The sequence below is a fragment of the Corvus hawaiiensis genome, chromosome 4 (genome assembly GCF_020740725.1).
Source record: "Corvus hawaiiensis isolate bCorHaw1 chromosome 4, bCorHaw1.pri.cur, whole genome shotgun sequence".
Taxonomy (NCBI): domain Eukaryota; kingdom Metazoa; phylum Chordata; class Aves; order Passeriformes; family Corvidae; genus Corvus; species Corvus hawaiiensis.
The window spans coordinates 5,425,081-5,451,049 of record NC_063216.1 but is presented as its reverse complement, the minus strand read 5'-3'; the positions used below and the strand labels follow the sequence as shown (position 1 = coordinate 5,451,049).

The window sequence follows — 25,969 nt, the reverse complement described above, 5'->3', positions numbered from 1 at the left end:
AACGATGGCTTGTGTTTGTAAAAGCATTTTCTGCTATCTCCAAACCTTGTTGTTCATCAGATCCTCTTGTTCTGTGCAGGAGGGAGATCTTGGTGCACGAAACATTAGCTTTTTGCTAATGGCCCTGTTTTCAGCTCCAGAAGAATTTGACTTGCTGAGGTTAATGTTGCTTCTCACATGTAAATAAATGCTTTCTATTAACAACTTGTTTGTGTTATGCTTACGTTGGGATTGGAGTACAATTAATATAATTAAAACTGGCATCAGCACATGACTAGTCTCTATTGTGCCTTCTTCTTGCTTTTCCTTGCAGTGCTAGAGGAGGTGCTGGTGTCCATTGAGAATGAGCTGCAAGCAGTGGAGATGCAGATACAGGAGCTTGTGGATAAGCAGCAGGAACTCCTTCAAAAGAAGATGAGAGTAAAGAATCTGATAAAACAGTCCTCAGGAGATTTGGAGGCAGGTGGAAGTAAAGACACTGAAACCTCAGCTGAGGAATGGAACAAAAAAGGTTTGCAGATTCAAATTCTAATATTTTAGCAGAAAGGTGATCTAATTCAGTAGAGGAAATTGCACTTTATACAGAGTTTTGTTTGGATAATGGTATTGTCCTATTCAATTTTCATCAGCTGGCTGACATGCCAAGGTAATGGGGTAATGTTTGTACTTGTCTCACTGGATATTCCTAAACACTAATCTTGAGTTGTTCTGGGCAGAATTATCTGTTCTGTCAGAATGGCCTGTTATAACTACTTTAATTCTTTGCTTGTTGCAAAGTCATGATTTGATTTGCTCTTAGAATCCCAGAGTAAATTTTTATTACAATACTTGTATACTAAATACTTAAATTATATTGCAATACTTATCCTTGTTTGTGTAGTAAAACAAATTGCTCTGGATTTTCTCAGGATTTGAAACTGACAATTTTGCACTTAGAGTTGTTTCTTGCTGGTTTTGTGTATCCTCTTGCTTGAGTGGGTAGGACATTGGTGGCATTTGTGATGGGTTATGTAGCCTCATTGTCTTACCAAATTAATGCGAATTAGATGGATGCCGACTGCCAAAAATAACCTAGAATACATTATTGTGGTAGAATTAGTGCAAGTGGCAAGTGCCTCGTGGTGGTGTGAGGGCTGCTGTCTTTCAAGTTAAACATTAACTGAAGTCCTGGATAGTTGGTGGTTCTTGGCCATGTTATGCCTTGCCAAATTTTACTCAGATATTTTTTTTTCTCCATTTTAATTTAATTTTCAATTTGGAAATGCCTATATCTATTGTATATATAAGCTTTTTTGTCTTTTTAAAAAATGAAATTAATGTTGTAGTTGAATCTATATTTATCTATGTGTTTGAGAAGTATTATGCAAATGTAAGAATACTGATACTTTATCATTGCAAATTATGCTATTGAAAAAATCACTTGGTTTGTGTAGTTCTATGCCTAATTCTGTCTTCCTGTGCTTTGAAAATTAGTATCTTTGCAATCAGATGCTGTGTATGTGTTGAACAAGAGCAGCAGCTAAATTTGTTCCCAGTAGAAAGCTCATGGAAGTTAGTGGGAGGCTTTTCTTGGTTTCAGAGAGCCTTGGATTTTGACTGTGCTCTTTGTAAATTTCTTTGCAATGTCACCTCAGGCCCCAGAGTTAATTCTTGCATTGCATGTGGTGTAACCCGGAGCTCCCACGGTTTTTCTGCATTTTAATTTTAATAGTACCAAAAAGATGCATCAGGAAGCATAATTTAAGTTTTTACAGTATTTCATCTTTAAAAAATGCAGTCTTTAGCTCTTTATTGAAGAAAAGAAAAACCTATTATAAGCATGTTGGGGTGGTGATTTTGGGGAAGATTAAACAACTTTTCCGCCTCCTTTTTTTTTGTTGTTTTTACAAATGCTTATTACTGATGGAATATATGGAAAAATTGTATCCCTACTCAATTATACTATTTGTAATTGCTGCATTTGTATGAGGGAAGCATTTGAGTAACTCTTGTAGGGCTCAGTGTCTGGTTTTATTTATTTTCAGGGGGGTTTCTAATTTCTAGTTAATTTTGGACTAATGAGTTAACACGATCATTAGCACTCTGAAGTTCATCTGTTTTGAGTATTTCACATTAGTTCACATCCATGTGCAATGAGAGCTTTGGTCTGGAGGTGGATTGTGTTTACAATTTGAGCTTTCAAAGGTCCACCCTAGAAAATGGTGTATCCAGACTCAGGTTGTGTGGAGCTTTTTCTGTGCCATTATTGAATCTTTAAACACTTTTCCAGATCTAAAATTGTGTTGCTGCCAGATTTAGTTATTGAATATGTAAATTACTCCTCCTTCTTACATTTTAATTTGCTTATGAAATGTGTTTGTTGAGTTGGTTTTTTCCCTTAACAGATTTTCCATGGTATGAGAAGATAAAGACTGCACTGCAGAGCAAATTTAAACTCCAGAAGTTTAGATCCCTGCAACTTGAAACAGTAAATGCTGCAATGGCAGGAAAGGATATATTTCTTGTCATGCCTACGGGTGGTGGAAAGAGCCTTTGTTACCAGTTACCAGCTGTCTGTTCTGATGGTATGGAAGGGGGAAAAAAAAGGACATAATATAAAGAATTAGATTTATTTTCTCCCTTTTATAGTTGTTTGGAGAATGAACATTTTTTGGTGTGGTTTTTGTTTGGTTGATTTGGTTTTGTTAGGTTTTTTTAATAACTCATTCAATTGCACTGGAAGTTTACTTGTTTACAAAGGCCAAATTTACCACTACCTGTCACTGCTTAGTTCTATGGTAAATCAGCACCTCATGACACAGATATCCAACTTGTTTTGTTTTGTATATCTTTATACTCTGTCTGTTGCAGCTCAGTTGTTTGTGGTCTAGACCCTGTGGGGAGGTGCATGCCATGGGCCTTTAATAAGAATTATCCCTATGGGATCTGGCACTCACGTGCCAGCTATCTAGGAGGGGAATTTGCTGCTGTGTATGAAGCTTAAGCTTACATCTGGAAGTGTCTTCAGAGCAGGGCTGACACATCAGTAAAAAGAATTAGAGGAGATTTGTGACATCTGAACTGCTCAGTTTGCACAACGATTGGTTGTTACAGGTTTCACACTGGTGATATGTCCTTTGATATCTCTCATGGAAGATCAGCTCATGGTTTTGGAACAGCTTGGTATTTCTGCAGCTTTATTAAATGCCTCAAGCAGCAAGGTATGTTTAACTTCACGTGTTTTGTGGTGTATGTGCTGGTGTCTCCCCTCTGTGTAGTTACTTGTGAATGTTGAATGGATGAGAGATTTATCAGCTAATGCTGTTCTATCAACAGTATCTATCAACAGCCAGGAGGGTGCCGTGATATGGGCAAGGTGGTTAAGTATCTTGTGTTCATGTTTTACTGACAACTACACATGGGAACCAACACCTTCTGTGGAATAAATAGATTTCTTGGAGCTATTTAGAGGATGTGAAGTACCTTTGGCTGGTGTGCGTTGTACATTTTTACTCAGTTTCTAGACTTGAAGTAGGTGATTTTTGTCCACTACTACCATGTTGAGCAGTGCAGGCTTTTACATATAATTATTTCTCTCTTACTATAGGGTGGTGAGCTGTTTGATCCAGAGGCCAAGAAGCAACTTATTTCCCAGTCTCTTACTAGACAATTGCTTCTTTTACAGTTATTTCCTGACTAGCAGGAGGCCGTGATCATTAACTTGCATGTGACACTGGATTCGATAAGTCAAATGTGCTTGTGCCAAACTTGAAGCCTGTTTTGATGCAGAGCACTCTGAAAACTCAGTAATAAAAACCACTGTTGTGTGCAAGGAGTTATTTTACACTTGCAGTATCACAGGCATGTTTGGTACATCATAGTTTATTGGGAAAATATTGATACCACACGATGGAGCAAAGACACATATTCAACATTTTGCTTCTTCAAAGTTCCGTCACAGATTTTCTAAGTATTAAAATGACCATTTTATATATCGTGATCTTCTACAAAGGCTTGTAGTGGTCAATACCGTGGAACAGTTTATCAGTCTCTGTTAATTACACCTTATGAATTGCTAATCACCTCTTAAGAACCTTAGCACTAGGCAACCTCAGTGTGTTGTCCCAGTTTGTTACCCGCTGCTCTCTCGTTTTGTTTTGAACAGGAACATGTGAAGTGGGTCCACACAGAAATGCTGAACAGGAATTCAAAACTGAAGCTCATTTATGTGACCCCTGAGAAGATTGCAAAGAGCAAAATGTTCATGTCCAAGCTGGAGAAGGCTTATCAGGCTGGGTGCCTGGCTCGCATCGCTGTGGATGAGGTGCATTGCTGCAGTCAGTGGGGCCATGACTTCAGGCCTGGTATGCTCCTCACAAATGCCTTTTGCACGGTTCTTCAGGCATCAGTGCATAATGACTTGGGCCTGAAATAAGGCCAGCTGCTTTCTTCATGTGTTAAGTAAATTCTTAATGTGTGACAAGTACCTGTGTTAGCTCAAGGACTTTAATTTGCAAATTGTCCAGGAGCTAAGTCCCTACCAGTGATGATTTCAACATAGATTTTGCTGTCAGTATTCTGAAAAACGCCTTATTCAGCTTACTTTAATTGGAGCTTTATAAAATCAAAGGTTTTAGCTGGCATCTTTAATATGGACAATAGTTACCTTTAATCTACTGCTACATGAAAGTGTCATTCTGTACACTACTCCCTGGCACCTACGGTGAAAGAGGTAGAGCATTTTGTAAATTCATGAGGCATATTTTAATCATCTCTAAAGCAAGTGGAAACAAATGTCCTTTGCTTACAGGAAAAGAAGGTGTGCTTCAGTCTTTTTCCTCTCTTGGAGATTATAGAATATTGTTGGGTACTGTTTCTTTGTCTTTGAAAGAAAACCTGATTTGAAGCAATATCAATTGTAAAGTCACTCTTAGCGGTTTTGCTAGAAAGTGGCGCCTGAGCCAAGAGCCAGGCTAGTTCAACAGGCAGTGTGGAATTTGGATATGTACCTCTGGCTGCATTTCTGTTCTAAGGCAGTAGGTGATTGTCAGTACTGAGCCTTTAACATCTTTTATTCCTACAGTCTGAGCTATGTATCCAAATTCCACATTGCTTGTTTATTAGAAAAGTTCAGTTTACTCAAAAGCCGTAAAAACACACCTGCAAAATAACCTGAGTGTTGTTTAATACAGTGCCACACATATTTTTCTAACTTTTTAAAAATTTATATTTCCATATATTTTTGCCGTCTGAATTGTGGCTGATAATTGCAGCCTTACAGTACCTGGAGGGTGCCTAAGAGAAAACTGGGGAGGGACTTTTTAGAAGAGCCTGGAGTGACAGGCCAAGGGGGAATGGCTTCAAACTGAGAGTACATTTAGACTGGATATTAGGAAGAAATCCTTTTCTGTGAGGTGGTGAGGCATGGGAACAGTTGCCCAGAGAAGTTATGGATGCCCCATCCCTGGAGGTGTTCAAGGCCAGGTTGGATGGGGCTGTGAGCAACCTGGTGTAGTGGAAGGGAAGGTGTCCCTGCCCATGGCAGGGGGGTTGGAACGAGATGGTCTTTAAGGTGTTTTCCAACCCAAATGATTCTGTGATTGCTTCTTTAAAATTCAATTAGAAGGCATCTCTTTTGACAAGTGCAATCTGCTTGTTACTTCCTTTGGATGTGTAAACTAGTTCTGTAGTAGTTTAGCAGTAATAACATTTATTGCAGTATTACCCCATTAAATACTATCTACATGAATGTCTTTTTAAGTTTGCATTTGTGGTATGAAAAATCTTTTTCTTTCCCCTTTTTGTTTTCTTGCTTAGACTACAAGTCTCTTGGCATCTTGAAAAGACAGTTTCCCAATACTCCCTTGATTGGATTGACAGCAACAGCTACCAATCACGTTTTAAAGGATGCTCAGAACATTTTGCATGTTCAGAAGTGCATTACCTTTACTGCTTCCTTCAACCGACCCAACCTTTACTATGAGGTAGGTCTTGTTACCTGTTTTTTTGGCTGCAGTGCTGTTGTGCTGTCTCTGGGAAGGAGAGAGGCAGGCAGCAGGTTCAGACTGCTTCAACCTGTTGGAAAATATGTCCCATGATGGCAAACAGGTTGTGAATTATTGTGTTGTGCTGTATTTTCACTCTGGCCACAGGTTTGTTTATTGTTCTTTGTGGGGAAAGCTTGCAGGTTTGTTTTGGGGTTTATTTTTCTGTGGACTTTTGAGTTGTAATCTGATTGTTCATAAAGAGAATATAGTAATTTTTTTTAAATGGCAGAAGAGTTGTGTTTATTATACTGGAAAAAGTGAAAAAAGGTTTTTGGCAGACTGTTTGCCCACTTGAACTCTGACTTGTGCATAATATATTTTTGAGGTTCGGCATAAGCCTTCAAATAACGAAGATTTCATTGAGGACATAGTTAAGACCATTAATGGAAGATACAAAGGACTGTCAGGTAAAAAGTGTCAAAAAGACACATGTTATTTTTCATAACCTTCAGCATTACAAGGATATTGGGATGTTTTCAAGTGATCTTGAAGCATGTAGAGAAATTCTGCCTTTACCATACATTAAACATCCAGCATTAGAATAAATTAAATTTATAAGATCCATACCTTGAATAATTTCTCTCTTTGTTCATTGGTGTTTAAATGTCTTTACTGCTTACTCGTATCTTCTGAGGTATTGAACTGGAATGTTGATGTCTGTAGAACAATGTTTACATAGGTAAGAATAATAGGAAGTTTTAAGATTGGAAAAGCAAAGCTCAGAAAAGGTTGTCTCTGTGTTCTTAAATCACACATTATTTAGTATCTATGTGTCAGGATACTTGTTATCTTTAACATGTTTTTTCATATTTGATCATAAGGGTCATCTGTTACTCAGTGCCCAGAATGGGTGTTATGGGGTTAATTGTAGATAAAAGCAGAACTGTAAAGGTTGGACTTGTGTAATCAATAAATTACGTAGTGGAAATAAAGAGGAGAGACATCCTTCCAAGGCAGCAGAACCCAGGTTTCTGGAGCAGCAGTCTGTCCCTGTCTCTGCTTGGAGCTCTGTGGCTGTGAGGAGCAGCTCCCTGAGCACAAACTGTGCTAAGATGATCACAAATCACATGGCTTTGTGTATAATCCCTGATTTAGCCCAGCCTGGCTAATGACAAAAAGCAGATTTAACTGAAACCTCAGGTGAGATGCCATAGATGTCATAAGGAATAGCAGCACCTCTTTATAGTAGCTTTAATAAGCATTGTCCTCCTTGAGCATTAATAGGATACTTCCATGATTCTATGGATTGGCACCTGTATTTCCTCTTTAGCCATCAGGTCCAAGCTGATAATTGAAGTTTCCTTCATGAATACCAATACCATGGACTAAACAAGCTCAAAGACTGTATAGTGTTTTTAAATTATTTCTTTTATAAGCTAATAAAACTTTCACAATTGTTTTTTAAGTATTGGGGATTGTTTGGCCTTTTTAAGGCATTACAAGACCTCTTTCACTTTTGTGCAGGAATTGTGTACTGTTTTTCTCAGAAGGATTCTGAGCAAGTTACTGTGAGTTTGCAGAAACTGGGAATCAAGGCAGGGACTTACCATGCAAACATGGATGCTAAATATAAAACCAAAGTTCATAAAGGATGGGCAACAAATCAAATCCAGGTTAAGTAAATACTGTTCATGTACTTACGTCTCATTTAAACAAATTGTGGTTTGGTACCTTGATGATTTCTTAATCTTTTTCTTTTTTCCAGGTTGTAGTGGCAACAGTTGCTTTTGGCATGGGAATTGATAAACCTGATGTGAGGTTTGTAATCCATCACTCTATGAGCAAGTCCATGGAAAACTACTACCAAGAAAGTGGACGTGCAGGTATTCTAGGAAGTGGCTTTTGTGAAGTTGCCATTTACATCCATTAAACCAGTAAAACTGTCCTTCAGTTTTCCAGGCATTTGTGCAAAGTCTCCTGGCTTTGAGATAGTTTTCAAAGGGTAAAATGACACTGCCTCTGTAAAGAGGCTGTAAATACAAACTGCATTCATGACCTGGCCTCTACTGCAGTATAACAAAGAATGTCTGGGTACCTAGACCTCCGCTCTGCATTTTTTTAATTACTTGATTTTTATCACGTCTGTGGCTTACCAGAATAAGATGACATGGATTTGACATACAGTTTTTCATTTTTTTATTTTGTATAGTGACTGGGATGTATGATTTGCTCAGATTGTCTCTAGATGGTGTTTAATCACTGTATGAATTTCAGAAATACAAGTAGGATGGGGAGTCTGGAGCAGGGAATTTTAAGAATTGATCAATGTTCAGCAGCACTAAATGCCTGTTCTGGCCAATCTCCCCCTCCCCCCCCCAAAAAACATTTTGTGGTGTTTTGGTTTTTTTGATCTTGTTCGTTTCAGTACTTTTTTAAAGGCAGATTTGAGTCTATGTGGAGAAAAACTTTTCAACTTTTTGAGGGGCAATTGGTTGAGGTTTTAATTTTCTGTTCATTTTAATGCATTGCAGGTAGAGATGACCAAAAAGCTGACTGCATTTTGTATTACGGGTTCGGAGATATATTCAGAATCAGCTCAATGGTAGTGATGGAAAATGTTGGCCAAGAGAAGCTGTATGATATGGTATCTTATTGCCAAAATATGAACAAGTAAGTTACTGTGGTGGCTTGGTTGCTTAGTTTTTAAATAGGCCAACTTTGGGGTTTTTAGAGGGCATTTAAAAAAAAAAAAAACCAAAACAAAAGAAAAAACAGGAAACAAAACCAAAATGAACCCATCACCAAACAAAACTACCCACAGAAACAGGAATGGGCTTGCCAGCTTCAGGATTCAATTCTGGAAGTGGTTATGTTGAGGTGAAATATCTGTCAACAAACACTGTTTGGATTTCAGTCGGAGGAAATACTGGAATGCTTTGGTTTTGACTCTAAGCTAGAGTGTTTAATGCTTCACCTGCTCCACTGAGCTATCTGGAATACTTCATGGAAAACAGGTATACCTGTGCTGTGGACAACTGGTGCATCCAGTAAAGCCTTTGGTGGTCTCAGTGTAACAATGAGTTCATATTCTTACCATTTTTCATTCTCTTGAAATTGCAGATTATACTTTTCCGCTTCAACCAAACTGTTCCTACACCAGTGTTAAATCATTATTCCTATTGGCACAGCTGATAGGGAATACTGGTGTTGCAGTATTTGTTCTCTGATTTTTCCTGTGATAATTCTTCATGCTTGTTTTGAGATCTGAGCTGTCCCTAGGGACCTTTTTTGCCATTTTCATGACGTATAACAGAGGTGTTATAAATTCACTTGTGTTCTATAGCCTCCCTCTGCTCTCTGCTCTTTAGGTGTCGCCGGGTGCTCATAGCCCACCACTTTGATGAAGTGTGGGATTCTGCAAACTGCAACAGAATGTGTGATAACTGCTGTAGAGAGAATGGTAGGTAAAGGACAGAGAACATAGGAAAAGTTGATTTAAAGAAACACCTTGTGTAGAAAAACTATAAGCAAATTTTGGGATCTGTGCTTGTATTACTGACTGTTTTCAAGGTGCAGATTTTGTTATGGACATCAGTTTTTGGTGGCCTGCTGTTGCCAAGTTCAGGGTGTTTAGCAGGATACTTCCTTGTTTGACTTTTTGCCTGAGGTTGGACACTTCAGTATTTTTCAGGCTCAGCTGTTCACCTGTTCCCAAAAGAAAAGCTGGGGCAAGGGGGAGATTGGCTTACCTGTTTTAAAAGGATTCTGGTTGTGTCAGGTTTTGTTTCAGGATTTTTTTGGGTGTGAAAGCTTTATTGAGAAAGAGCCCCTGCATGTCATACTGTCACACTCAGGCTCTGAGGAAGGTACAGTTTGCACGGCCTCTCACAACTTGCCTGGAAAAATCCCTGAGGATTTCAGGGCTGCACGCTCATGAGATGTTCCTGTGTCAGGACTGCACATGACAGGTGTGCAGAACAACTGAGCACTCTAATTCAAGGTTTTGCTTGTGATTTCAGAAAGCTGAAAGACTCAGAAGATGAACAAAGCATCTATTGTTGCACTTAAAAAGTGAGTGCTGTGACTTGAACATGGGAAACCCCATGGAAAGCAAGAAAGCTCTGAAAGAGCTGAGAGAAAGTTGGTCTTGGGCATCTCTAAAGGTTGCACAAAATCACCTTAAATCTTACTGAGGACCAACTAGGTGAATTCTTGTAATATGTGGAAAATACTGTCTCCTCATAACACATATCTGTTGCAAAAAGCATTTGGATAATACAGTGATCAACACTTGAAAAAACTTAGGAACAATTCTGTATTCAAAGCTGTTCTCATAACGACTTTATTTCCCTCTATGTTTCTGGGGTGTAAAGCAGACAAATCAAAATTTAACTTTTTTTCATTATACAGTTTTATTGTATAATAAAAGTCTTTTGCAAAATCTTGCAAGTAACAATGTCTTGTTATCTCCTAATTAGAAATGGGGCTTAGCTGAAATGTACTCTGGGATCAGAGTTTGGGAAGAGTATGGAGCTGGCTTGTCCCCAAGGCTTGCAGGAGCCCTGTGATGAAATGAAGTTGAAATATATCCTGTTTACTTCTTCACCTCTAGGGCCTTTTGATACTTAAGCAAGCTCTAAGGAAACTTAGCAGTAGTACTTGTTTTACAGTACTTAATCCTTAGTGTCAGTCAGTTGAGGTAATTCTGTGCCATGATCTGATCATTATGTACTACGTTGATGAGTTGGTGCTCAGAATTGTTATTGATCATGAAGCTAATTATTATAATGTAATTATTGCTTTTTATGTCTGTCTCATTTTGTCCATATCTGTCTTGAGAGAAGAAATGTCTCACAGTCTTCACCTCTTCTGTGCTCTCTAATCTTTTCATAATAAACACTGTGGGTGAGGAAAAGGAATCCAGTTCTAGAGTGACATAGTAGCTACATTGCAAATTTTATGCTTTGAAATAATTTCTGGTTTGTAACATTAAATACAAGTATAAATGTTTGTCAGATGGGAGTTTCAATAATGGAGAAAAATATGTGAGTATACATATATCCTGATTTGACAGAAGAAAAGTTACCACTTTATTTGTTAAGTTAGTATAAAAGCAAAACAAAAAAAGTATTGCTATTATACAGCACAAAGATATGTATTAATAGCTATATATAACTACAAAGAACTTTCTATTTAGTTCCTTTACTTTTACTTGCAGCATGTGAGAAGATGGATGTAACAGGATACTGCAGGGATCTAATCAAGATCATTGAACAAGCTGACAGCATGAGTGAGAAACTCACCCCACTGAAATTAATTGATGCCTGGTCTGGGAAAGGTGTGTCCAAATTCAGGGTGCCTGAAGTTACTCCACCCAAGCACCCTCGAGAGGAGCTGGAGAGAATTATTGCCCATTTATTGCTGCAGCAGTATCTGAAGTAAGTAAGACAACTATTTTGTTTTCTTTGTTTTGGTTTTTTAACATTCAGTAGTCATTTTTCTTTGCTCTCTTGTAACTTCTGTATAACACTAATGGATACATTCTGTATTCTTGTTTTTATTTCAGATGCATTTAATGTATTCTTAAAAATGCTTCAAATATTGCTCTATTTCTATTTCAAAAGTTGGAGGAACATTTGACATGCTGCATCTTGTGCAATTTTAAAAAGCTAGGGTCTTCTATATTCAGATAGAATGTTTAAATCTGCAGCAGGATTCATTTTGGAGAAGCCTGCAGTTTATACAGATCTCGCTCACATTCCATGCATAAGGAAGGCAAAAGCTCATATGATGTCTAAGTCAGGAAAGACTGGCTAATGTGTAAAATGCTACTCAAAAATTTTAAGAAAGTATAGTAAAATAACAGTGCTGCCTCTGTAAGCTGTCTGTGTGCTGTGTTTTGTCTTCTCATACAATTTTATAAATTCAAGAATATCTACAAATGACCTAATCCCTTTATTTTGTCTTAATTTTTCTTTGCATCTCTCCATACAGCTGACTTTTTTTTTATATTACTAAGAGGGTGAGCAGATGACTTATTACATCTTTTTTCCTTTTCCTCCACGTGTTTCAAAAGATTGACCAAGTGCATGTCTGAGCGTTTTTGTGTGTTTAAAGGTCCACAAACTGAATTGTGATAAGTGTTGGCCAGAGTAGCTCTAAATCAACCGAGTGCCTGCTTGGATAGGTAAAGCAGAATGAAGCTGCTGTTTGGAACATCCATCAGAATGGATTATGTGAAGGGTTATGTGTCCCTTTCAATATGGGAAGAGTTGTTGAGATCAAAGCAGGCTGCCCAGGGAAGTGGTGAAGTCACCATCCCTGGGAGTGTTCACAAAACATGTGGATATGGCACTTGAGGACATGTTTAGTGGCAGTGCTGGCTTGATGGTTGGACTTGATCTTGGAGGTCTTTTCTAACCTTAATGATTCTATGATTTTTTCCCCCTGCATAGTCTGGCCTCTGTCTCCAGCCTTCCCTTGTAACACTGATTTAATTCATGCAGGGAGGATTTCAGCTTCACAGCCTTTGCTACAATATCCTACCTGAAGGTGGGACCGAAAGCCCGGCTGCTGAAAAATGACGGACACGTGATCACCATAGAAGGGATAACAAACGGGAAAAGTGTTTTCAAGGTATTTAGATCTGTACTGGTTTGCTATATAGATATCTTCTCCATTAGAGCTTAATTTAATTATTTGGTATCTGCTCAAAATATGTTTTGTAGTAATGCAGTCAACCTCATAAATATCTTCTCTCTTATGTGGGAACATGGAAAAAGAAGGAAAACAATGTTAGAATTTTAACTGAAGTCTTTATATCTTACAGGTCAAACCATCCCAATCTTCAAATTTGAAAGGAAGCAGAGAAAATGCCCAGACTGTATCAAAGACTGTCCAAGATTCAGTGGTGAAGAAATCACAGGAACATAAACGGCCCAGCTGTGGTCCTAACTTAAAAGCAAAGAAGCCTAAGCTTCAGGCAGGTGGAAATGACCAACCAGTAGTTATTGACTGAGTGTCACAGACTACAATTTAGGATCTAATCATGGTTGCTGCTCCATGGACAATGCAGTGTGTAAGTTCAGTTTGTGCTTTAGTAATGGTATTTTTATTTAATAAACACTGAACAGGGAACAAATATTCTTAAAAACTGTCAAATCTAGATGGCTAGTAGTAAAGGAAAAAGTGTTTCCTATCAAAATAATTGGTGCATATCTTAGGATACATCAATGATTACAAAACCTGTATTAAACCATGTTGCTTTTTTAACTCTTTTGGAAGTGTACTATATAGTAACACTATGGCAGGATCATGCCATCTGGGACGGACTTCCAGAGGTTTCCAGACTTCCTTCCTGTGGGAGTCTCCACCCACTACTCCCGTGAGAGTCATCTTGAAGTTTCCCTCCTTTGCAGCACAGGACTGTGGTGGTCCTTAGCTCTGCAGTGTCTCTGGAGACCCTGTCACCTCCTGTTCCTTCTGCCTGCTGTGCAGGTGACTCTCCTCCTTCACCAGTGACTCCACTGCAGCCACAGCACAGCTTCCCCAGGGCGGCTGCTGTCACCAGTCCCAGGGAGTGACATCGGACAGCCAGAGACTGGGATGCTGCTGCATCCTTCCTCTGGAGCCCTGGCTGGGTCAAAGCTGCTGCTCTGCCAGGGCTGGTTGGCCCAGCCCATGTGGGCATTGCCACCTCTGCAGTTCTGAGCAAGGACATGTGTCCCTACACCCACTGTGGTATATTTGAGTGAAATACTGTATTTATGAGTGAAATATTATGTGTATTTGTCCCTTTGAAATGTCTGTTGCTTTTAGAATTAGATTTCTCTAGCTTGTTATTCAGATAGAAATTTATAACTTCCGTGCTTTGCAAAAGTACCTAAATTTAGGTTTACAAACAAGACAACCTGCCAGCCTGGGAAAAACTCAACAGCTACTGCTGCTTTGCAAGCATTCTCAGGCACACATGCTGAGTGCTATATTCAATTTTATTTACTTACTTTTAACATCTTTGCAGCCAAAGATCAAAAAGGCAAGTTCAGTTTCACTAACAAACACAAGTTCTGGGTGGTTGCATTTTGGTTCTTCTCCCTTCCTCCCCCAACACTTATGTGTATAACAAATATAAAACAAGTATTATTAAGAACACGCTCTTCATCTTTATTTTTCTGATAAAATTGTGACAGTGACTAAAGCCTATAGTCTTTCACCCATCCTTGAGCTAAAGACCTTTGCCAAAAATTGAATTAATTTAGTTAAAAACAGTCATTCTCAAAAAAATGTAAGTGATTTGTCTGGGAGAAGTCTCAATCTGTACTGCCAACTCTGCATTGAGTAGAGTACAATAAATTCTTCCCAATTTGACCCTAAATAAATAGCAACTCCCATGTAGCAACGGTAGAACAAAATCAAAGCCAGGATGAAACAGCTGCTGTCCAAGGCTGGCACTGTGCAAAATAGTGCAGCTCTACCCCAACACCTGGACAGCTGAAGGGACAAGCAGTTAAAAAGCTGCTCTCAACTGCCATCTCATCCTGGCTTTCATTGTGCAAAGCTTGTGTTCTGTACTTAACTGAGTAGAAAATACATTTATTTCAGAAGTAAACTTATGGGGGGGGAAAAAAAGGCATAAGGCCTTATATTTGCAACCCACATTCCAGGTACTAAGACCTCTAAGCACCCTCTGCCCTAAAACTGTTCTCTGTTCATCTGAGCCAGCTCAACAGAGATTAGCTGGTACCTGTGTCAGTATTTTGGCAAGATCAACCCAAAATCTTTACAGAGAATTGCATTTATCCCTCATTTCTGGTAATCCTGAGAAAACAGTTTTCTAAGATGTATTACTTGGTATCTTTCAAAATGGGAATGGCGTATTGTTCAATCAAAATAATCTTCTATATCAATATCTGGATTTAGAAGATCTTCACCATAGGCTGAAAGATCCATTTGATTTAAAATTAAGTTTTCAAAGGTTTCTTCCAAGTCCGTTTCACCAATCAGCACAGCTCCCATCATTCGGCCATTCTGCATCACCACTTTCACATACTCGTGTCCCTTGGTACATCTCAGCATCAGCTCATGGTCTGAGCCTAAGCCCTGGGCATTGTACTTTCCCAAAACCACCACCTAACAGAAGGAAAAGGGAAAAGAAAAAGCTCTCATAAGAGCATTGCAGTGGCTTTTAGCATTTCTGTTGCTAACACTTCTAGGCCTCAAAAGTGATGCAAACAGGGAAATACTTGTCTCTAGGGTCCCTCCCCCACCACTGGCTTGCAAACACACAGCGGACTCAAAAATCTTCCCCTCGAAATACCATACACATTAGTACAAAAGGAGAAAATCTAAGATGGGATTAATTATATAAAGAAACGTGTTTTGTCAATATTAAAGCATCTGCTCAGTCTCAGCAAGTGAAGATAAGCAAGCAGTGTATGTTACTCAGTGGTTTACAACACTCAGACTGTACTGACCTTGTAATTGAAAAATTTTGTAATGTGAGCAAATAGTTCAAAGCTGAAATCCATATCAATAGATTCCCCTAAAGCATCTGCTGCCATGCACTTCGCTGCATACCATCCCATCTGCCGAGCTTGGGTCCACAGCCTCATCTGAAGGAGATTGGAAAGATTTAAGTCACAAGACCATCACTGTGCCACAACCACACTCGCTGCTCTCCTCAGTGCAGACTTTGTGGTTTTAATACTCAGAAGGGCTGGCCAGCTCAGTTTCCAGCCACCTCCATAAAACTCTGTCGTCAACACACTGAGGATTAGCCACTTGCTTAACCCTTCACTCCTCGGTGTGTGCACTGATGTGTGATTCCCTGTGGATCACACGCATCCGAGGATGTACCTGGTGCCACACAGGGCTCGGCTCCCACGCCGCCGTGCAGATATCTCCAGCTGCGTACACATCTGGCAGCGACGTGTGCATGTGCTTGTCTACCTTCAGTCCTCCATCTTCACCCACAGCAAACTGAAGGGTTTGCACACATCAGCAATAAAACAAGTCATCAACTCATTCAAATTCCTCTGCCTTAAGCAATCATCTGTTACGTTACTATTTAACATGAGACCATCCTGAGTGGCAAGACCTCCATGGAAAGTACAAAGCATTATTGTTACTATTTCTAGACCACAGCACAGGTTTTTAAAGGACTGTTACTGATACCTAGGTTGGGAAGTAACAGGGCTTGCCAAATTCCAAATCACACTGTGAGTTACAGGGACACCCAGTCTAAAGAGATCACTTTGTATTTTTGCCAAGCAGGAAAATACCATTGCAGAAACTTAATTCCTGATCTAAGATTATAGCATAGGCCTGGAAATATCTCATGGCTCAACATCAGATCTATGTTTTCATCATTTGCTTTAACCAGAGCACAGACTTTTACTTGCTAATCAGATGGCACCACTAAATCCCAAACACCCTAACATCCTGGTTTTGTCTGGGATCATTTTTTAGTAGTAGCTTGTATGGGGCTATTTGTTGGATTTGTGATGAAAACAATATAAATAACCCAGGTGTTAATAACCCAGGGATGTTTTAGTTGTTGCTGAGCAGACACTGAACACAGAAACTGAATGATCTTGAGGCCTGGAAATTCATGCTGCATTTAAGAACTCCGGGATCCCCGTCCGTGTTAGGGTGCTGACTCAGGGTGACTTCCCTCAATAAACACAAGCACCCTGACAGCTCAGTGTCCCACATCAAAAATATTGGAAATAGTTGCTTCCTTTCCAGGAGCAAATGTCATGATTTAAAAGGTAAGAATATGGTACAGCATTAACACGAAAATTATTCTACATTTTTGCCACATTAGCCAATTATACAGATGCTCTTCTCTCTTTGCATAGGCTTAATTTAACAGTTTATACTGCATATATATGGTGTATATATACCTGGGGAACAACATTGTAAACCAAGACCACAAATCAAATACATTTGTATCACGTTGGATGTCTCAGTATCAACACAACCTGCCTTATTTTGAGTTGCTGCACAATATTTACTCTTTAGCAATCCATGTTTCATGTCGAAACAGAAACATAAACCAGCTGAAAAAGTTTTTTCACCTTACTTGAAAAGCTCCAAAAGAAATCAGTATACTTACGTTATTGCCATCAAGAAACAGCTCAACATTAGGCACAACTCCAGTTGCACTGACAATGAAATTGCATCCATAAATTTTTCCATTAGTTAATTCCACATATACAGGCCACAACACTGAAAAAGGGGAAAATTTTGCCCTTAGAATGTAACCAACAAATTATTTTATTAATTATGTCTTATGATAAGATATAAAAGAAAAAAACCCACAAAACCTTTGAAGTAACTGAATAGGTAAAGAAAGATTAAAATTTTAAAAGAAAAAGGAAAAAATTATCAGAGGTTACCTATAACATTCCTTACCATTGCTCAGAACTAGAGAAAAAAAATTATTTTGGATGTCCAACTCCTACTAATAACTTTTTTCAGAATTTTCCTCAATTAAAGTCCTCATTTGTAGGGGGAAAATACTGTATCCTGAGGGGTGTTCTCTCAAGTATGCAATTGCCAAATATTCTTTTGCGTAGAAATTTACAGATGCACAGAAAGTGCCTCAAAAGCAAAAAGAACGTCACAGATTTGACTTATGCTGAAAGTAACTGATTACTAAAATAGTATTTTAAATATTCATTTTAATTAGGTGGAAATTATAGGCATAATTAAAATGAAAAAGGGGTATTTTCCTCTACTTTGAAGGTTTACTTCAGTTTTGATATAAAATGTTGGTGGTTTTTTTCTCCTGTTTTAACTTCACTATTAAAATATTATTTTAATGGATTGTGTTAAGGATGGAATATTCTGCATACAGGATTTTGGTTACTTTGTGGAAAAAAGGGTCTGACCCGTAAGATTTTGTAATTTAATTGTAGCCCATAAATTTAATTACTGTAAACTGCTAGACCTCAATTTATAGAGATAAAAGATTTATTTTTCAAATCTGTATTTGCTTTAAAACAGCAAACAAGATCAAACATGCTCCAGCACAGATTTATCTTCAACATCTTATCGGCACTGGCACTCACCCTCGTCTGGTTCTACATCTTTTTCTCCTTTAGGAAAAGTCAAGGAAGTCTGCTGCAGCTGGATAAATTCTTGCTGTAAGTGTATTTTCTTTACTTCACACAGTATTTCAATATGTACTTTATGAGAAAACTAAAGAAAGATTGACAAAATTATAATGATTAGCAATCACAAGATTGTTAATGGCAAGTATTATCTTCACCTAAATTGACATTACTAAACTGGAAAACCCCCCAGCATATATCCCAGCCCACTAACTGAATTCCCACACTTTCTCCTCTTTTGGCACAGATCTAGCCATAGCCAATGGCAATTTACCTGCTTTTTCAGCATGTATCTGATGTTCCTTGAAAGTCTGTAACAATTAGATTTTTCTGGCATGCCAGAAAATGTATTCAAGTTCCTCTGAGCTTACAGGAAGCGAGTTCAAAACTTAACAGAATAAAGTAAACTATCTTTTCTGTCTTTCAGGATTGCAAATCCTTTGTTTTTCTATCATGAATGAAATTCTGATAACAATAATAAGTTTTTGTTCTAAAGACTGTAAAAAGAAAAAATATTCTGTACATCAATCCACATTTCAACCATATTCCGAGCTCAAACCAGAAGTTGGAAAGTTACCTGTTTCTCTAAATTATTTTGTGAATTTGGGCCTTGTTTTATTCTCCACGACACAAATACAGTTCCACCACCTTCAACAGACAAATCACCACTGATCAAGCTGCAAAATATCCTAACCATCCTTTAGCTGGTCTACAACTGATCAGCCCTGCATTTTTTAAATGTGAAACAGATGCAAACATCTAACAGCTAAGGAATTCATAAATGAAGAAAAAAACTATATGTGAGGATTTCTGCTTTATTGCAAACAGGAAACTCTACACAATGCTCATGCCCACAACATTTAAACAAATATGAAAGCAAGGTTACACCCATACCTCTTTAGTCCCTTTAAGGTGTAAGCCCTCGTGCCAGTCAGGGCCTAAGGCACTGCCCAGCTTGTCACACGCTGTTGTAGGTCTTCCTTTTTCCTCGATTCCTTAAGGAAAGAGATGGAGTATATCAGATTTAGTGTGCATACTTCCTTGTCCACAAAATTCAGAACAAGGATTCTCAATTAATAGAAGAATACCATCTGGCTGCCAAAGGGGAAGATGGAAGTGTAATATCTTTCTTCTTCCTGCCTGATGTCTAGAACCATGCTCTTCTTTTTGTGATGATTTTGGTCCTACATATGTTTGTGTGATGTTTGTTCATGCAGTCCTAGTTAACTGTTGTTTCTGAGACTGCAGTTTCACTCCATCTGTAATAATGTTCTGTGAGGTTTCATCTGCTCCTCCAGTATCTTACTAGGTGACAGCTCCTTCCTATATAATGGTGAGATAGTTCACTTCAAAACATTACAGAAAATAGAACAAGTTCTTCAGCAGAGGGAATACAGGGAATATAAATTTGGCACAAAGGTAAGCACTTTTTTACAGTTTGCAAGTAACTGTATTACATTCCGTCTACAGAAATTCAGGATGGGTTTTCATGTTGCTTTTTCACTCTCAGTTTTTGGAAGAATGAAATGTCATTTAAGATAACAGTAAGCCTTATTCCAAGCTGCTAAACTGACTGATTTTCAGACTATCTTTAATACAAAATGCTGCTGCTGCAGTGTCAGAAAACTAAACCCCCCATACCTTCCACTGTGTACTTGGTTCTTTTACACTCGATTGGAGTCTCCCGGCTTTCAGCAGTGAGCTTTGGAATGAGAAATTCAGCTGCTCCTGCATCAAAGAAAGTGTTCCCAATGGCTTTGTCTTTGACAGCCCAGATTACTTCACAGCCTTGAATTTCATACCTGTGGACATTTAAACAAGGGATAAAGTGACAGACTGCCTGAAAAGGATCTGACTGTTAGCAACATAAGCAGAAGTGTGTCAAATTTCCTTCCAGAAGCCAGAACTAGGGGATCCAAGACTTTCCAACCTATCAAATCCACTTCTAAATATTTACATAAAGAACCCATTTAAAAATATCCCTTCAAATTGACAAGTCATACTCTCACCAACACAACCTCGACTGAACTGGGGCAGGGAGTGGTGGGGGGGGTGCAGATCAAATTTGTAATAGTAATAATTAGTATTTCCTGCTCCCCATAATGAAAAAGGAGTGCATTTCCGCTGGACTCCCACTGCTAAAACCAGGCATTTGGATCTTGTTTACACTATGTGGAACATGAACTGTATATTCTTGACATCTCTGTGTCAAAGCTTCTTCTGGAGCTTTCCTAATTTTATGTGTCAGTAAGAGCCACTACGTTGCAAAAAAAAACCAAAACACAACTGTAATCAGTTTTGCTACTAAATGCTTTAAGAGATACAATTTTATAAGTCAACCTTCTCCCAAACTCATGTACACTAGATTTAGCATTGCATCGTTAAAGATTTTATTTGAATATGTATTTTTTGTTTACTTACACTAATTCAAGGGCAATCCCACCATTTCCTACCACCACTATTCTCTCAGCTTGAGCTAAATTCTTCTGAAAAGCCTGCATTAAGAAAGGAAAACTGTCAGTTAGAACTTAGAGCATGTTCCCTCACACCGGTTAACTATATCCTTTTCAGTATTTTCCTGCTCTTGTTTTGATTTTCTCAGACTATTGGTACACATACAGTTAGGCTGAGATCTGTAAAAGAAGCTGCTGTAACAAACAATTTCAGTTTCACTTCAGATTATTTGAAAATGTTAACTCCTTTTTTTATCCTTGAGGTCCAACTTCATTTGATGAATGGCAGTTCCCTGTTATGGAGAAGCAGTGCTCCCCCTGCCTCCTCCGATTCTGAAGACCTATAGCAGTGAAACTTCACCTTTGGCTTCCAAGCTTCATTTTTAGTCCATTAAGTCATTTCTCAGGTGAAAATTTTTCCACGACTTTGACTATAACTAACTCTTTTCTATACTAAGAGGAGAAGCTACAGTAGAACTAAAAGGAAATAAAAAGTCATTCCTTCAGTAGCTTTCCACTGTAAGAAGCAGCCCACTGTACCATGTACCACACACACCTTCCCAGGGAAGTTTCTACTGGTGCCTACTTCCTGTTTATATTTTCCAATTGGATTCTGCCTGGAGGGTGAAAGAATATCATTTATTCCATATTATGTTAGAAATACTGTGTATGAGCTATCTATAAAATTAACCAATGTAGTGGCTAATTTATTTATTTACTGACATTTCAAGGCTGTTTTTCTTCTAGTGAAAATGTTCCTATTTAAGAATATATAATAACAAACATTATTTTCTGTTTCTCCATTTCACTCCACAATAATTTTGGTATTTTGCACCAGAAGCAGGAATATATGACACGTTTTTAAGTCCAAAACACATTTACCTGTGCACTGTCAGTATCCCGGATTCCTAATACATACGGGTTCCCTTCAACAATTAATTTCGGTTTGGCTCCAGCACACAGGCAAAGTTTTTCATATATGTATTCTTTCCCATCCTCAGTGCAAATTTTCTGTTAACAATGAAGAGAAAAGAAAAATCAATTCATCTAAGAGAATTCATCTAAATCAAGACATCTAAGAGAACATCAGAACATTCTTCCTTAATGTCATAGTAATTTGCAGAGATTAAAAGCTGTAAGGGGCTTCTTAAGGAACAAGCCTTCATACCCTCACTGACTGTGTGTCATTTATTCCCATCACACTCAACACAAGTATGTCACCAATAAAATGGGAGGTGTACACAGCACACTCCAAGCAAGATCCAGTTTACCACTTGGTGGCACTTTGTACTCACTGGCTGTGCCAGAAGAGAGCTGTGTTTTCTATGTGACAAATGTCCCTCTGGCCCCAGTAACAGAACTATGCACTAGTGTACGTTAGCAATTGAGAATCTCCCTCAAAACATTTCAACAGCAGTAACTCTGTGTTAACCAGGCACAGGATAGGACACAGTTTAGAACGACTGCAGATCTGTTCTTTGCTGAAGAAAAAGTGAAGGCACTAAACAAGCTACATCATTCTGAGAAAGAAGACCTTAAATTTTAACATTTTATGACATTATTTGTTGTTCTACAAACTAGAAGCTGCATAGTTTAAAGTGATTTTGGGCAAAAGATCCTCCAAATCCACATGCATTAATTATTTGTGTCCACCAAGACGTAAACTAAAACACTATCCTAGTAATGATGTAAGAAAACCACTGGATTCAGAATGTTAGCAGAATCTACCCAAAATTACATCTCCAAAACTTAAAAGTGAGCAAAGTGAGTTTTGGATGTGCTGAAGTGAAGAATAACATGTTGACACAGAGCTAACACAGGTGTGTACATGTTATCCATTGCTCGTACTTGCAACGTATTTCCTGCTAAATAGAAGGAAGAAAATGTGGAAATGTTGGTTCTTTCAAGATTTTGTCCCCTGTATATATTTCTACTTGAGAAACAGTGTTAAGCAGTAAGTGAAATAAAAATCAGGAAGTATTTTCTTGTAATTTCGGTAACTTATCAGTTCAATAACCAGAATGTTCTTGAACAAAATTTCTCACCCAAAAACATTCAACTACTTCTTAAATTATTTTTTATATACATAACTTGAAAAATCAAATAAAAAAGAAAACATTATCTTACATGTTCATCACTTTTCAACTGCTTTACTCCAGACTGTATGACTCTAATATTGGGATATCGTTTTTCTAATAAGGAACTTGGTTGCTCTTCGACATCAAATTCCTCAAGTGTTTTGGAGACCTGTAAGAGAAAGAGAAGTATTTAAAAGTATGGATCATTTATCCCTATCTTCTTCCACAGCTTTTGACAGAAGGTGCTCATTTCCACTAAAAAACTCACAACATAAAGCCCATATTGTCTGAAGATCTGTTATCACGTAACTGATAAAAGTTCCTTTTTTAATACAGAATCTTTCCATGCCTGTTCCTGGTTAAAGAGTCAAAGCACTTCAGAGAATTTTAATCCTAAAGATAGAGATTAAGCAAAAATGGAGAACCCTGACAGTTGCTCTAACTGCTACGATGTTTTATTCCATAAATAAGTCTATTATCAGAGTTGTTAACAGTGCTTTTTAACTTATCTGACATAGTGTTAAAATCCTGCTTTTCTCTTAGTTGTAACTTTGATAAAATAACTCATCCAGAGCCACTATCTGATATTTCAGAGACCTGGGGGGCAACACCAAACAGAAAACAAACAAAAAAAAATAAAAACCCCAAAGAGGCAAACCAGAACCTGAAAAACATTCAAATAAGTTATGACAATTTGGGTTTTTTTCCAAAAGAGAGTGGCTGCATGGAAACCTCCAGGCCTGCTACTTTATTGAATATCCAGAGTTTGGAACACATCTAAGGAACCAGAAGCCACATCATGCTTGCAATTCAGAGAGAAATGAAGATGCTCATGTCCAAAACATAAATGCTGCTGCCTTCAAATAATGCTTAGTATTCCCTTATTTTTCAGATGTGTAAAGTTTTGCTGATGTGAATGACAGACTTTACATCTCTGCACTGTGCAAATGTCTTTACTGGACACTCGTGGCACTGCTGCCAGCACTTTCAGAAAGCATTCTTTAGTTGGGTGCTACTCCAACGATCTCACAGAGAGCTCTAAGACTCAGCTTAATGACCCTACTAGCCACAAACCTGAATTCATGCATGGATTTGATTTTCTTTTTCAAACCAGCAGGAAAGATGTCACTGAATCAGCAGCTGCTGGAGTAGATAAAGCTCAAAGCAATTTCCCAGAAGGCTGTCCCTTCTTTCACTGCTTGTCAGAAGGCTGTTTCAGCCCCAAATTCAAACATGAGCAAGACCACGATACCATTTCAGTGCTTAAAAGAGGGCAGTCACTAATAAAGCAGTGAAATAGAGCTTCAGTAATTCCAAACACACTTCAACCATGTAAGTACCTAGTTTAACCTTTCGTTGAATGGTGTTAATATATTCACTAATTACTAATAATGGATCATTATAAAATAGCTCATCAGTCTTACTAACACCACTATAAAACAGCTCATCAGTCCTACTAACACCACTGCAGTCACACTAATAGGAAAACAAGCACAATGTCATGAGCATTTTCACCACTGGGTTCTAAATTATCTGCACATAAAAACTTTGAAGATGTCTTGCTGTAAGAAAAATTAAATGTCTCTTACCTGCTTGAAATTAGTTACAGCTTTTATAACTGGGGAAGCTGTTATTAAAAAAATGTCTTCTGATGGGAATTCTGCAGCCAGCTTGTAAAGAAACAGAAACTATGGTGAGAGCCATCATCAGAGTTTAACACAATAAAACTACTGGTGAAAAGTAGCATGTATTAATACATTACTTTGATTTTGCAGAATCTTCTTGAATAAACACTACTTCAGGGTAACAGAAGGATAATGACTGAAGAGAATCTGGAGACATATTTATTTCATTCACACATAAATATACCTTCATTCATACATAAATATACCTTCAAGAACTGCAGCCATAGTGTAAAGGACTAGTTTATTGTAACAATATTCCAAAGACTGTCTGATAGATCAGACTATGATCCTGTGATTTCTGGAAACACCCAGTTGCTGGATACACATTTTTTTACTGCATAGCAGTGACTAATTGGTTACAGGTTTCATTTTCACAGAGGAAATGCTGATTTTTACTGGATATTTTAAACCCTACATAGTAAACTGATAAATAGATTATCATCTTCAGGGTGCTGTTAAGCAATTCAAGACTTTTAAAGCCCCAAGCCAAAGGGAAGAATTTCCATTTTAAATGCACCTTGCTCAGCAAGGTGACAGGTACACCAAAGCAAGTGGTGCTGTTGTAGGGAAAGGATGCCATCCAGAGAGACCCTGACATCACCAGAGAACACATGCATCCAAGACACAGCCTTTATCCTGCTCTGCAGTTCTAACAGATAAAATACTCCTCACCAAACTAATATCCGCATGATTTCATTCTACAGGTACAAAATTATCTCCAGTTACTGTTACTTTAAAAACATCAAAAACCTTGAAACCAAGAAACAGGTTAATTTATTTTTAGAACTTGGGCTCTCAGAGAGCTGGATGAGGTATACAGCTCTAGAACATGGATCCTATAAAAACTGAGCAGTATTAATAAAAGGAAGCACATCACGGCAGCCTCCAGCTCAGCTGCAGCACAGTCCTTTATGGCTATGAGGAGTAATTCCTGCAGGAATACTGAAGTCCCTGACCTCTGGACCAGGGCACAGAGTGCCGGCTTTCTGCAGTTATGAAGTTGTAACTCTCCTTTTATGAAATGTCCGTAAATTGCTTCAAAATAACCTTAGAGGTTTGAACCTCTTGAGACGTATTTCTACACAGATAAATATCGTTACATTACAGTATTGCTGTCCTAGAGCTGCCTTTGGTTTTTGTTTTCCCAAGCGAGACAAATGATTTTTAAGAAGTGGGGATTAGGGGGGGGCAGGACAGCGTACGGAACTACAGTATACATGCGAATATTTACGCATTTACTGTGTAGATCTGCTTCTATGACCGTGCACAGGATGCCCCTGAGAGCGTTTATGCCTCTAAGCAAGCGCGGGCACCGGGGCGGTCCCGCCAGCCGCGCAGCCCGGTTCCACCGGCTCACGGCCGGTCCAGGCGGCTGCACAGGGCCGCCAAGGGCCCTGACAGACTAAGGCTCCGCCGTGGGGTCGGGGAGCCTCCCGGATCCCGGGGACAATTCCCGGCTGGCGCCGAGCGGGCTCCGCGCCCCCGCGCGGGGGAAGGCGGGAGGAGCGGGGGGAGAGCACCGTGCGCACGCGCGCGGCGGCGCGGCCGCGGCCCCGGCCCCTTTTACCTTCTCGGCGCAGGTGACCCCCGCGATGCCGCCGCCCACCACCGCGAACCGGCCCCGCGCCGCGCCGCCGCCGGCCCCCGACATCGCCCCGCCCGCCCCGGGCA

General features: G+C 38.8%; 2 protein-coding genes across 10 annotated transcripts in view; one reads left to right on the top strand and one right to left on the bottom strand.

The window, feature by feature from the left end:
• The window catches only part of RECQL (RecQ like helicase), a 23,997-nt gene extending 2,292 nt beyond the window's left edge, over positions 1-21,705 (top strand). For 6 of the 9 annotated variants that reach the window (XM_048300763.1, XM_048300764.1, XM_048300762.1 and 3 more), the window contains 13 exons: positions 314-511; positions 2,385-2,564; positions 3,094-3,200; positions 4,145-4,343; positions 5,797-5,963; positions 6,352-6,433; positions 7,491-7,639; positions 7,732-7,849; positions 8,498-8,636; positions 9,335-9,426; positions 11,185-11,404; positions 12,473-12,602; positions 12,796-13,238. In XM_048300763.1, the coding sequence (XP_048156720.1) occupies positions 314-511; positions 2,385-2,564; positions 3,094-3,200; positions 4,145-4,343; positions 5,797-5,963; positions 6,352-6,433; positions 7,491-7,639; positions 7,732-7,849; positions 8,498-8,636; positions 9,335-9,426; positions 11,185-11,404; positions 12,473-12,602; positions 12,796-12,984 (1,970 nt within the window). In that variant the 3' untranslated portion in view covers positions 12,985-13,238. Of the gene's footprint in view, positions 1-313; positions 512-2,384; positions 2,565-3,093; positions 3,201-4,144; positions 4,344-5,796; positions 5,964-6,351; positions 6,434-7,490; positions 7,640-7,731; positions 7,850-8,497; positions 8,637-9,334; positions 9,427-11,184; positions 11,409-12,472; positions 12,603-12,795; positions 13,239-17,975; positions 20,943-21,536 lie in introns of those variants that run through there. The other 3 variants (XR_007203055.1, XR_007203054.1, XM_048300765.1) reach the window with 3 other exon arrangements.
• PYROXD1 (pyridine nucleotide-disulphide oxidoreductase domain 1) lies at positions 13,940-25,969 on the bottom strand. The gene is made up of 12 exons (XM_048300766.1): positions 25,866-25,969; positions 24,203-24,283; positions 22,663-22,782; positions 21,418-21,546; positions 20,504-20,577; positions 19,724-19,884; positions 18,977-19,077; positions 18,041-18,170; positions 17,083-17,195; positions 15,822-15,944; positions 15,440-15,577; positions 13,940-15,095 (listed from the first exon to the last, which is right to left on the bottom strand). Exons 1-12 carry the CDS (start codon positions 25,947-25,949, stop codon positions 14,847-14,849), a joined length of 1,503 nt encoding a protein of 500 aa, XP_048156723.1. The 5' UTR covers positions 25,950-25,969; the 3' UTR covers positions 13,940-14,846.